Here is a 14,375-nt window from a genome sequence, read left to right as displayed (position 1 = left end):
GTTATTTAAGCAAGATCTCCCAATATTTATTTTTAGAGGCTTGCCCTAGTTTAGTCATACAAAAAATTATGGAGGTTTACCAAATCAAAATTACGTAACCCTATCTTCCCATTTATGAGATGATTTTTAATGTTCAATAGAAAGTAAGATTCGTAATTTCATTGCACTATAGCTTCCGGCTGCCAGGCAGTTGTAACTAGGAAATATACAATTTATCTCGTTGCTATTAATTTGCAGCGCGTGGAATGTGAAGCGAGCGAGGTTTCAAGTTTCCGGGCAATGTTCTAAATTTTTTGTTCGTTAGAATTTTGTATAAAGTATTAAGTATATACACGTAAATAACCCGAAAGAGTACGGTTAGTAAAATAAAGACAATTTGTTTAACTTAAATTACAAAACCTTTCAAAATTTTGTCCCATGTACACATCTTACTTCTTCACTTATTGTCATTGGTATCAGTCATCTATGCCTTTAGCTTGCTTTTAATCTGGTTGAAGGTCATTTATTCCTATGTCCCCAAGATGGGGCAGAGGGCGTCCACGGTACGTCGCCATCCCGAGTGGTCTTGAGCCTCGTGCTTTACTTCGCTCCACGTCATTCCAAGTTGGTTGAATGTTCGCTATATTAAATCTATCAGTCAAATATAATTAGTATATCGTTGTGCGACAGTTGGAAAAAGCATCATACCTCGGCAGTATTCAATATCAAAAATTTAATATATTTTATCAGAAGTCATAAAACTCTTGGCGGAACCCCGGCCGGCGGATCAATGTCAATAGTAGGGTATAATAAAAGACGGGTTACCTTTACGAATAACTATATTAATTCAATAAGTTTTTTGAATATACACAGGTAAACCGAGGTGGAGTCAGTAGCGGTCGACGGGCAGACCCACCGAATCACTACTGACATACGAACATACATAGTCATACAACTTGTCAAATGTTATACTAATTTAAATCTTAAAATTATAGTACGTGGGTCTATATTTACTTGTTTTGACAAGTTATATAACTCTATAGAAGGGATTATATGCGATTGAGTAATTTTCTGTATCTTAGATAATACGTTCAAATGTTACGATATCATCTTCAAGTCAGTACACAAACACGATGGCAACTGCGATTGCTTCAATATAACACTTTTTTGTATCACGAAAACTAAAACAATAGGAAATTACATTGCAAAGTACATAAAATTAAAGTTCTCAACACATAAGATGATTTGAAAGTAAATAAACGAATGGACACATTGTAAACAATTTTTGACGTTTTTTAAGTGTTCCAAAATTATCAAAAATGTAAAAACAGTAACATATATTAACAAAACTTAGTAAAATTAATCATTTTCATCATAGTTCCAGCCGCGGGAGTCCACGGCTGAGGTATATGTAGGTATATAGTCGAACCCCACAGATTTCCAATAAGGTAGGCGAGTTTCGACGACCTAAAAAGGTAGTGTATCCATCTTGTAGGGGGACTTGCTACGCTACGCTTGCCGGTCTGTGATCATTCCTTTAGGTCAGATTAAGGGATTGTCAAAATTATATCTTAGACACGAGGGATATATTTACTTATATTTAAATAGTTTCAGTGTATGCTGAACAGTACAAAAAGTTTATAAAGAGTACAACTGGCCAGTTTGAATCGAGCCGCGCATACACCGCTGTTCATATATCTCTATGTCAATACAAATATACAATGTTACTAGTGACTAGGTACAATAAAGCATATGGTAACACAATTTCAATCAGATAATAAATTCAGTCTTGTTTGTATCCAAATAAAATATAAAATCGTGAGCATATTTAGTTTTTAAATCACAAATAACTATTTTCCTGTAAAAATCATTTGATTTATCTACAAGTTTTTTTATTGAAACATTTAAAACTATTTTTTTTGTTTGTATATTCATATTTTGGAATATATAAATGGGTCTTAGGAAATATTTATTAGACAAGAGTAATTCAGGGCCATAATTGAAAAAGATTAGAGTGAAGGCGCATAACTGTCACGTGCAATACGTAAATAAATAAATCTAATAAAGTAAATATTTTCTAAAGTTAACGTCACTTTATAAGCAGTTTGTGTTTATAACATTATGTTAAGTAAGGAAAATAACAAAGAATAAGACAGAAAAAAAATCTTTTCATTGACACAAAAAATCACTAAAAAACATTTCTGTAATTTTTACTCAAGTATATATACACGTACTTGTGTTAGAGCAAAAGCTCTAAAATATTTCAAAGTCGTCTTTATATATCAAAGAAGCTAAAAATTAATAACCTAAATATATTGCAACAAATTACGCTAACAACTACAAAAATATCATTACACTTTTTAGATTTTAGCCGAAATCTAATTTAATTAATGAAAATAAAATCAAAAAGGGATCACGAATTGTATTAAAAATACGAAATACCAAAACAGTTTTAAAAAAATAATTCGTTATTTTCCAACGGGCTACTTAAATTGAAATGACAATCGCTACCTTAAAAAACTCTATTTTAATTCTCTGCACAGATCATCTTTTTTAATTTCATAGAAAAATAACATTTAAAAATTTCCATCACACAATTATCCATAATTAAAATATACCTTTTACGAAATCATTAAATAGTGCAGATGTACTTACGATGGCTACAATATGTTATAACTATTCATATATATAATGTACAAAATTTTACAAACTCATTTAGTAAAAGAAGTTCATTCACTAATAAGCCTTGCTCTCGCCTTTTGTCATAATCAATTACAAGCCGCACAATATTTTTTTTTCTCTAAATTACGATACGTTGCTGTAGTGAGTTAGGTCCTTTCCGTTCTTGAACATGGAGGTCAGGATGGGGTCGCGGTTGTGATATTCTTTGCCTGATCTTGGCCGCAGAGTACTCGTAGGCTGTCGGCTTAACCTGAACAAAGATTTATAATATTAATCAATAAATAATAATTAAAAATGGAGTACATATACGAGTATTCGTATTTTATGGGGATATTCCACGCTGCATTTGACGGACATACGTCCAAAAATTCATTAAACAAACGCCAATATGACTTTCGAATGAATTGTTCAACTATTATATTAGCGATGTTATAAAAGTGACAAATAAAAAATCAGTTTCATTTTGTTGAGGGCTCTTCTCAGTCCAGAGTGTTTTTGGAATCCTTGTAACTTTACGTCCAAGAATGCGAATACTGTAGATTTCAAACAGATTCTAGTTTCTATGGAAATAGGCTCTCCCGGCATTTTTATCACAATGTATACAAGTACTTTGCGAGTAACGAAATGAGAATGATATTGATTTACCTCAAGCCGGTTTGCGTATCTGAGGAGGAATGTGAGGAAGTCAACGACAGCGTCTCTATGTAGTCAGACATGTCGGAGGTGCCGCTCGACGTGCTGTGCGTGTCCATTACACCTGTTTCATGGAAAAAAATGAGCCACATTTTTTATTCACACAAATCAAAGTATTGGATGCGTTTCTTAATGAGCTTGATAGCTTTTGACAGAGAAAAGCGTTTGAGAATTTTTACCTTTAAACTGTTTAGGCGGAAGAACTGGCACTTCGGCTTCGGCTGAAGATGATTTAGCAGGAACTGTAGCTTTGTGCAATTGCATTGAGAGATCTCGCAGAGGATCCGAAGACTTCGACTTCCTTGGCAAAGAGGAATGAAGACACCCTGTTAGATTACCCCTCAATTTCTTATGAACCATGTAATGATATCGTGACTGAACTGAAGTCATCGGCATTTCGAACTCTTGGAATTCTCCACCTCCGTGTTTTAAAGAACAGCTGGAAACACCGGAGTCGTTCGAACTGGAGGAATCTCTGTTTCCTCCCGACTTGCATGGAACACTGGAGGACCGTTTGATCTGAGCGTTATCCATGTGTTTGTTCCGTAGGTGCGGTATTTCTTTGGAGCTGCTCTCTTCGGAGGTCTTGTTCTCCGAGCTTGAGGATTTGCAACAGTCGTAGCACTCCCTGTCGTTATCGCAGGGCGATGGTAATCGATTTTCGATGGCCATGTTTCTTAACGTTTCCAGAGAAGAAGAAGTTGCATGGCTGCCAATGCTGCTGTCGAACTCTTTCAAGTCCTCCAGCAATCTGGCAGAGTCCACGGAACTCGACCTTTTCTGCATGGCTTCTCTGTTGTTGTTTACGTTTTGACTTTCAACATTATGCGCATTGTTCCCACTAAGCGTTGGTATGCTGATAGATTTTTCAATCTCTCCTCTATGTAACTTATATATTGGATGTTTCAGACTTTGGGACCAGTTAGGGTTGGGAGACATCGGCGTGTACCCAGCATTTGTCCCTCTTACAATCTCACATTTGACTTCCCTAGCGGGTTCCATTAAAAGATATTCATCGCTTTTGTTTCGTTTTATTTGCTGGTCTCTCGTCGAGGGTTGATTGGTGTGGACACACTTTGTACAGAGCCGCGACTTCTTCGGCTGTGATGTGACTGCGAGGTCTATGTTTGCACTTAATGCGTCTAACTCGCTTTGCGTGACTCCCGCTTTCTTTAGCAGGTCTTTTGCGTTTTCGTAGAACTCCAGAGAGAGTGCGAACTCGAGGTTTTCATAATTCGCGTAAGGACCTTCGAATTGTTTGTCTTCTTTGGGTTGTATGTTTTGGTAGTTGATAAGTCCGGCTTCGTTGCAGCAGTCCTGTGTACATTCCTTTTCCGTGGACGCGCTCTGTCTGTTCGTCTTGCGCGACACGTCGACTGTTGCGTATATAGCCGTTTCCTCAGTTTGCCTATTGCCCGTTAGTTCCGTGTTAACCCTGTCATTGCTGGAGCTCCGTCTACAATACGGTAGGCTGATCAAGTTGTTTGCCCAGTTAGTGACCTTAAGACAAGGACATTCAACGGGTTGTACATTTTCATCGCTTTCGACGATTAGTGGTTTCTTCTTTGAGCCAAACTTTAGAACGCAGCCGCACCTCTTCTTTAAGACGAGTGTGCCGGGCGAGGACTTGTTTGTTACTTGGAATAGATCGTCGGCCAACGCTTGCTTCAACCGCTTCGGTGTATCGTAATAGTCAGAACTATCAACCTGAAAATGTACATTTTATCTTTAAATATGTGTTGTGTCGTTAAATGTGTTTTAAAAGTCTATTGGCAACAAAAGAAGAAAAAAAGATAAAATCGAAATTAACGAAAGATTCAATCTCTGTTTCAAATAATATCTTGGTCGATTTAATGCTGTGTATGTTAGTAATATGCATGAAAAACTATATAAACTATGTTAAAACAGTTCGTAATGCCTTTTTCCAGAAAATATTTCTTAAATTAGGAGTCACGTTTGTTTTTAAGATACCGACTATCCTTTATTTAACAAAATATATTCATTAACTACAATAAAATTTGTGAATGTTATTTTTTTTCATAAAATGTCGCCAAAATATCTACTTGCTGTTGATATGGTTGGCCAAATGTCTATCAGTCAAATGACCTGCTGTATCCTGCTGCGTGGAGGCTGCATACGGAAGGTAAGTTATGACATATGTAAAATATTTGAGAGCAGGGGACCTTGCATTATGCACGGTCTATCGTCACCGGTCTATAAACAAAGGCTGATAATGAAGAAGACATTAGTCATAGTATACCTCAGTGTGCGTAGCTTTAGGAAAGTCATAATTTTCGTATGGGCCAATTTTAGTGTTATTAGTGCCGTGGTTGTCGTTGGGCGCGCACTTGCAGCTCTGCGCGGGCAGCGGCGCCGGTGGTTTCTTTTGATCGAACTGCGGCGGCTTCGGCGGGCGCTGCGGCGGTCGCTCTTGGCACTGACAGCTTTCAATGTTTTTCCTTATCGTTTTCGGGGTTAGATATTCGGTGCTATTAGATGAGTTATCGGAGTTGCTCTCTGGAACAGCTTCCATCGTCCAGGCGGGGTTGAAGTGGCTGCCAGGAGTAAGTGCGACTGTAGATGACCTAGTTAGTGCTCCTAGCTTCGACTGACAGGTGTTGCAGCGCTCGAGTGTCACGTGATCCGCGCCGGTCCATGGAGGTTCGTTGTTTAGATCTTCGGTTCTGTATTCGTGTTCGTTGAGGCCCCGCCTCTCGTCGGACGACCAATACTGGGGAGGTTCCCCGCAGTCTTCACCGAAGAAGTTTTCCTCGTAGAGGCCGCTGGCGGAGTCCGGCATGGACTGATCTCCAGCATTCTGGTCCGAGAGCCGGGTATTAGGCCGCGACTTCCCACGCTCGCCACCTTAAACAAATTTAGTATTTGTAGTGGTGGTTTTTCGTAGACCTGTATATTGAAAAAAATATCCACTAAATGGAGAGTTCGTAATATAATCACAGCGAAAAACTTTTGTCTTGTAAGATCCTTAGTGTTTCCGATGTGGCTTTGTGGCGACGGTAGTAAACAGAAAACGTAAACATAATGATTGGAAAGGATATTCAACTTAAATCAAGCAAAACTTCTTGGAAATTGTTCAATCCTAAATTATTGAAACACGTGACTTACCTAAGTGTGATAAGTGGATCAGAGGGGAAAAGATAACAGAGGACTGTGAGAAGGACTGTGTAACGAAATCCATGATTACATCATCATAATCTTTTACTTAGAGTATATGACTAAGAAGAAATATATACCAAGCAGTGTTGTTAAACATATATATATTTTATATGTATAACATAGTACGAGTTCTTCGGATACATTCCTAATTGTCACCGACAAAGTCGACAGTAAGAGACTAATGGGGGAATGGATTTGGTCTTTGCACTGATCTGACTAAATCTCCACTCCACTCCATTCTCAACAAGAATATTTCTTTGACCGGACACGTCGCAGAGAACCGGAACAGATGAAGAGAAATTGTAAGAGATAAGATCACTGCATGGTTGACGTCAACCCCCATCGTTGGAGAAACGAAGCAGGGGGAAGGATTCCTCTTCCTCCTCCTCATTGAATCATAGTACAGAATTATAATAATTAAATTTTAATATTGTTGTAGCTCTAAAGTACGGCGTTAATTTTGTTAAATTCCGTAAAGAACTGAGGCTTCATCTGTATGAAGCTGGATCCGATTTTAATTCAGATGGTACATAAGTTATATAAATGATAGTCATTCAAAAAACGCGTGTAGTTATTATAAACATTATACCAGTTCTGGAGGTCACCGGCCGCTGCAGCGAAAGGTTTCCCTGCGCGGCCTGGTCGAAGGCATCAGTGATGTCTTGGGCCTGGTCGGTGATCAGCAAGTGCAAGCCTTCCCCCTTGCCGCAGTGCGAACCGCCTTCGAAGCAGAACCGGCCCTCCACCACACCATATCGTCTGCATGAATACAATATTATATTACACATTGAATATATCTGAGTTACTCTACAATTTAATAGCGCTGTTATTGATAATTATTCTTTTATCAATTTTGTTTCATGTGTTCTTTAAATAACTAGAAAAGGGATAATTCTCATATACAGAAAATTCTTGTAAATTACAAAAATGTAGATAGAAATAGTATAGTCAACAATATATGTACAGTAAATGCCTGTAGTACTGAAATATTTGGTAGTATCGAACCCAAAAAAATATGCAACGAAATCAAAAATTTCGTAAATACATATAAACATCGTATTTTATATTTGGTAACTCTAAGGTAAGTTAATAAAAATTAATTTAATTTGGTAACTTTTTCTATTAGACTGCGGTAAATATTGTGCTCAACATGGCCTAGTTCATTTGATTTTCTAAAACTCATTTGTTTTTAACTTTTACATAGACTAAAGTTTTTAGATATCAATGTGTTATATGTTTTTGTGATTTAAATAGATACATAAATAACAAACATTTAATCAAATTTGAAAACATTATTTAATAAACAATGAATTAATGTACACGCTACTTACAGGCGAATACATTTGTCGAGTAATTACCTTAAGTGTCCAATTTCCCACAGCCCCAGCAGACGGGGCGGCACCCCGCTAGTGAGCGCAAACCTCCTGCCCTGCAGATGCAAACGAGCGGGACCAGCCGGTAGTTTCCGCGACCCTCCTCCCCCTATCATCACCAGGTACTCCTTGGAGGAGCCCAGCTGACCTCCGACTTTCACCTGCCACGCAATCAGCCGCTCCCGTGTCTCAAAGGCCAACACTACGGTGACGTCTTGGCAGATGATTGCGATGGTGTTGGACTCCTTGTCGAGAGTGAAGCCAGACTCGAAGCCGAGGAAGTGCTGCAGTGACAGTGACGCCTTGGTCTGGCCTTTCTTGTAGCGGTCTTTTGGGTCTCTGTAGAGTTGTAGGTGAAGACAATCTGGGGAATAAAAAAAAAGATATACGTTGATATTTAAATATTACATACCATACGCCATCAAGATATTCGTCATATTGTGTGCATTTCTTTGGATTGATATGTTTAAAAAAGAGCGATCAACAAAATTATATTAAATACTTTAAATTTTTTGTATTTGCTCGCATTTCTGCATGTCACAGTGTTTAATAAGTCTCTTAATCTACTTCCTAACTTAAATCTAAGGTTTTTAACTCAACTTCTGTTTATTGCCTAGTACTTTCTGTACATAGAAAGTCCTAGGCAATAAACAGGACTTCCCCATTACCCATTTAAATAAACACCGGGCTACAATAAAGTTTAATTTTGAAAATAATATAAAAAAAAACAAATGACGCTTTGTTGAAAATATATTTTTTCACTCGTATTAAAACAAGGTAATATAATTTGTTAGTTAAAAAAATATGTAGTCAAAACGGCGGTAAAATTCTTCCGAACGACATCGAAGCTTTTCAAAAACACGCATGAAATTTTAACCTATTGGAACATTCACTATCTCGAGCTACAGAAGACTGTTTGTGAGAAGGCTCTAGAAAAATAAAACGCAGCGACAAATCTAGACTTCGTGGTGATGACTCAACATCATCGCTCTTCGATTACGATTCTACTTGGGAACATATCTCGTACGACATGGGGCTCCATCCTCGATCCAAGTTATGGTGATGTACTTATATATATCTTAATGCTTCGATTGCAAGAAGAACCAAAAATTTACTTTATAATTAATCAACTCCTGTTTAGGTCCAAGTACTTCAACAGGAGATAAATTTCGAATATAGTTACGGAATTTCACGAATTAGCAAAGTAATTATCTTTTGCCTGTACTGGTCATTAACAATATTTGACAAAGTTTTGTTTTGTTTAACAATTAGTTTTCAAGGTGTACTTATCAAAATCATTCATTTATATTTTTCTCCACTCTGTATTCTCCACTTACAGTAATCAGTTTTTATTTATTAAACACCTTAAACTTATTATATGCTTATTCAGAAACACCATGCGGGAGCAGGTAGCTCAGTCACAAAGGACTGACACTTGCGATCGTAAGTCATGGGTTTGATGCCCAGAATGCAATCTTATATAATTCACACTGTATGCATTAATTATATAGAATTACCACAGCTCAAAAACGTTTCCAGAGTGGCGATTATAGTATATCCCCCATAGATATCTTTGGGACAGGCCTATGCATTGCAATGGGCATCTGTGGGCTGAAAGGTCACGTGACTGTATTGTTAAACCGTGTATATTTATACTCAAAGGGGTAATTAATTTTTATATACAATTATTAATTGATTGTAAGTATTTTAGGTATCGAATACAAGCACCGACTATGATTACGTTTAATTATTTAAAAATTGTAAGCACCGCACTCGCTTTTATTACCCCTGACACAAGATGGCGCGTTTCGTTACCCAATTAATCTAACTACGCCGTCGCATACAGCGCCGAGTGCTCCACAAGTTGCGTTCTTGTTCCAGATGTGTTTCGAAAAATAATATTTTAATTAGCTTATAAATTTTTGTACTCTTTTCTCCATCCTCAGCTTTATATATATTCTAGTAATATAGCCAACTTTATCTAAATTTATTTCGGTTTTGGACAGTGAGGGTCCTGTTACTGCCCACCACTGTCCAGATATGATTACACTATCGCATTAGTAAACTTTTTTGGTCTCATTGTCACTATTCATCAGGCATTTACATTTGACTTTTACAACTCTAAATTTTACATGTGTTATCTTACTCCGATTTCTGAACCACTTCCCTCTACCATCTTCTTCTCCATTGCTCTATGAACCACTCATAGCTTATTCACAACTTCTTCGATGATATCCCAAGTTTCTGCTCTATATTATAGGACTGGAAAATTCAGTGGTGAAATATTTGTTGTTCAGTTTTAGTTTTGCTTCGTCGACAATTATAGTAGTATGTAGCATAACCGTAACGCTTGCCAGACGGATTGATGATCGCTGTGTAATATTATGGTACGCAGAGGACACTGCTGGAAACTGGAAACGTATTTGTGAGCAATAGAATCCCATATTATTAATCCATAAAGTGCGAACTATATAAGACTGCATCCTGGTAATCGAACCCGCGCCCTGCGATCGAAATTCTCCATTCTCTACTGCTGAGCCGCTCTCTTATATTTCTCCTTATCATTTATAGAGATCTACTATGTACGTAAAGGGCATATTATCAGTAGATAGATAATGTACATACACTAAAAAGCTATGGATTTTAACGACCCTTAACAATCGTTCACTCTACAACTTTAAATAATTTTGGCCAATTTATGTGAAAGGAAGTCAAAACTACAAAGAGACTTATCCAGGGCAGAATAAATACCAGAGGCCAATCAGATTTGCGATAAAAAGGTCAGGTAAGCCGGATCAGAATTGCTCTTGAATCTATTCAAGCGAAGTGCCTCGAGGAGAAAAAACGGGTCAGATATTTTAACGGGTGAGTTTATTGTAAAAGCGTAAATAAATATTTACGTTTATATAATAAACTATTCCGCAAGAAAAATACCGTGAAAATACCGTGTAGGCAAGAGAAGAAGATAGAAGATAACCGCATAGCGCGGCAAAAGAATCAAAAGTGGTGACTCTTGACCAACAAGCGCTTCATAGCACATCCGCCCAATGTGGATAGACGACTTTGTTAAGGTCCTCGGAAGACGCTGCATACAGAGAGCTTTCCATTGATTCTTTTTGAAGTCCACTTTCAGCTGTGACTACAATAATAATGATGCAATCTGTAACAAGCTTTGTCTTTATTTCTCACACCAGCCTTGTGTAGATATTGTAACGGATCGAAGACAAAGTCCACCGTCGCAAAATTTACCCGTCCCTTTGTAAATAATTTTCTAATTGGATCCGTGATCACCGCATCGCGTTCGGCAAAGGAACGCAACGTAAAGGAAATGACTAATACTTTTAGTGAAAAAGAATCGGAGAGGCTTTGTTGCCGCTCGGGCCTCGTTAAATTCTCGATCCTCAAACGGGGAAATAGCACATTCCGATAATTAAGGAGGTTCGGGAGCAAAGGCTCCGCCGGACGCGGCCCCAATTACTGCCTACGACTAGTTCAATTATACCACTACCACAGAGCAGTTACGCAGTGTCACCGCTTCCCCATCCTTTGTGTTTTATTGATATAATTACTTTACACATTAATTTATTCGACATTCAACTCCTGTTGTGTTATAATAGCAGCCATTTCCCATAACACTATTTGAAACTGGCCTGCGTTCAGTATAGTGCATCGTCCAATGTCTTTAAGGGTTTCACTCCGCACTAGCTGGACATGCTACGCTTTATTAATGCGAAAACAACGTCGAAAATTGTTTAGGTCAAAGTACAACAAGCCATGTCGACGTTTTCACTGGAACATGGGAATCCTTGAAAAATATAATAGAATCTAAAACCTAAACGTATCACTGAAAATACTGTAAACTTTGCATATACTAGTCAACAATGATATTTAACAAATTTAAATTGTACATCGGAATGAACTTGTTTATGACATCTTTGTGAATCGTGTCAACAATCAAATTTTCATTTATTTGTTTAAGTTACAACTCGGAAAAACACAATCTTACTATAACTAAATTACAACATAGTGCACACATCGCATTATTAAATTCAAATAGTTAATATACGGGATGATAAGTTATTGGTGTAAATGTTTCAAAAGGGTATCGTTAATTTATTGTTAATTAATTATGTTACATCCTGGTTTTAGAAAAAAATTACGTAACGACTAGATATAATAAGGAAAAGTTGTTATCAAAATTCTAATTATATATATATATATAAATATAAATTAATTTTTGTTTGCTATCTGTCTGCATTCACAGAAATCTTTGAAATTTCACATTTCATTGGAAAAAATAATTGAATGTATCATATTTTAGAGTAGTGATTATATACAGAGTTAATGTAAATAGATGTAAAAACTTTAAAGTTTTTTACTGACAAATGCACAACACATTCGCCATTTTAAATCATTTATATAATTTAATTCTGCATAAGTTGATGAAAACCATGACTTATTTAGAATTTTACTTAAATTAATATTAGCAGAAACTAGACCACCAGAGATTATATGTTATAAAATATTTATCTGTTTCCGTTATTGTTTAAACCGATTTTTTATAGAAGAATTTTCCTTGTATTAAAATGTAGCAGTTTATAAATATACTTATTGGTTATCTGCATTGCTACTCTGTGTCGGAATGAGGTCGGAATTCTTTGCAGCGCCAGTTGAAACCGAGTTAAGCCTCAAAGTAGTCCGCACTTGTGAAAATCTAGCGTCGGCACTTGAGCCGATCGGACGAACGTTCGTAAATGGACTGTGAAGTGTGTTTAAATACTTCCCAATGGCATTAGTGTGTGGAGAAATGGCTTCTAAACCCGTGCATGCATTGTGAAGAGTTTATTTTGTTTATTATAGGTTCGTAGTACTTTATTGATGACGTCTTTATTATTTAATTTAATTTTTGATTCATTTATATTGTTACGGCCGCCAAAGACAATAAGGGATGAATTCCGCGAACGAGCCAGTCGGGGCTGACGGCGAGACATCGAAAACGGTGCAGGTAGAGTACTTAAAGAAATAAAGTTATGCGTATTCTATTCTGCGTTCCTCATCTTATTGCATTTTTTACTGCAGCTGACATGCAGTGAAACGAAATAAAGTAGACTACAATAGAGACTCTCTCTTCAGTAGGTTTTATTGGTCTGACTTCTTGGGGCGACAACGGAGCGATAATTAGTGTCTAAGTGAAGCACTGTTCGCTAAATTACAGTCTGATTTTCGGTTAGTTACGAAATTATGCGCTAATATTCATCCATTGCTACATTTAAGTTCGTCGCAGTGAATGAACATATATTTTGAGTAAAGTTTGCATTTTAATTCAGATTTACAGACAAAATTTTTAGAGTTTATTGTAAAATGACTTAGTCAAAGAAATAATGCAGATATGACAGAAATGTGAGTTTTCGTCTATAATTTTCAAGGCCGGAGTAGATAGGTAAGATAGTATTGCAAAAACTAATGGACAACCCTCATTACTTAAGATAATGAGGCGTTACCTCGCGGAAGTCCATCCTAAGTAAGAAAAGGACCAATATTTAGCCACTTCCGCACATGCAGTGGTAGTCGTGCAATAAAGTGCACCGCCCGCCAGCCAGCTGATAAATTCGCATGCGGCAAACAATGCGAATCACACAACCGCCACCGCCAAATCACTCAACACGTGCTTCACCCCTCCACGGGGCATCTTCAGGAGTTATGTTATACCGATTAGTGCCAAACACAGAGTCTAAGTTCTGAAGACTTGGCGGTGCACTTTATTGCACGACTACCACTGTATGTGCGGAAGTGGCTAAATATTGGTTCTTTTCTAACCATCATTACATTACCTTTCACCTACCAGGCGGCTTACCCTATTTTTCTAAATACTACTATACCACTATAATTTTTAAATGAAAATCATTATTATAATTTCAGCCGTAGGACTATACTCTCGATTTAATTGTCTTTCATACATTTTATTAAGACTGATTGTAAGCTTTTACGAAAAATAATATAAGCCCATCTATTTTAAAACTATTCGCAGCACTATATAAAAGTCCATCCCTTAGTGCATTTAGAAATGAAATACAAGAACAGTTTAGCGGCCCCCTGTGACGAGCGAGCCGGGCGGCGGTTGCTGCAGCGCACAGTACATCGTTAAGCGGACGTCAGCGCCGCCGCGCCGCCGCGACGCCTGCAGTCACGTCCCGCTGCGCTCGTAAATCACGTTGGATCTCTCAGCGAATCGACGCCGAGGCGAAGGCGGCGCAGAATGCTAACGCCGGACATTTTTCATTTTGTCCGGTATCGGATTCCGGTATAGAGTATCATTATTCACTTCAATTTTCTATGGGGACAGACCTTACGTTGACTGCTTGGAAAATTAAAAATCTCTAAATAAATGATCCTATTGAAAAGCGTACATTTTCATTGAAGCTTAAAGTTGAAGTGTTGAGATTTTAAGCGAGGTTCGACAGTATTAGATAT

The 14,375-nt window shown here is 37.4% G+C and overlaps 1 protein-coding gene across 1 annotated transcript in view; it reads right to left on the bottom strand.

The window, feature by feature from the left end:
- Nucleotides 1–2,784: 2,784 nt before the first annotated feature.
- The window catches only part of LOC137919037 (uncharacterized), a 397,938-nt gene continuing 386,347 nt past the window's right edge, over nt 2,785–14,375 (bottom strand). The window contains exons 3-8 of the mRNA XM_068762000.1: nt 7,890–8,268; nt 7,121–7,290; nt 5,615–6,219; nt 3,534–5,061; nt 3,307–3,418; nt 2,785–2,911 (exon numbers count right to left, since the gene is read on the bottom strand). Of these exons, the coding sequence (XP_068618101.1) occupies nt 2,785–2,911; nt 3,307–3,418; nt 3,534–5,061; nt 5,615–6,219; nt 7,121–7,290; nt 7,890–8,268 (2,921 nt within the window). The remainder of the gene's footprint in view (nt 2,912–3,306; nt 3,419–3,533; nt 5,062–5,614; nt 6,220–7,120; nt 7,291–7,889; nt 8,269–14,375) is intronic.

This window comes from Battus philenor, unplaced genomic scaffold, assembly GCF_028537555.1.
Source record: "Battus philenor isolate CCGP_79_NKW_IND1 unplaced genomic scaffold, ilBatPhil1.0.hap1 SCAF_15, whole genome shotgun sequence".
NCBI lineage: Eukaryota > Metazoa > Arthropoda > Insecta > Lepidoptera > Papilionidae > Battus > Battus philenor.
This window is presented reverse-complemented; position numbering and strand designations above follow the sequence as displayed.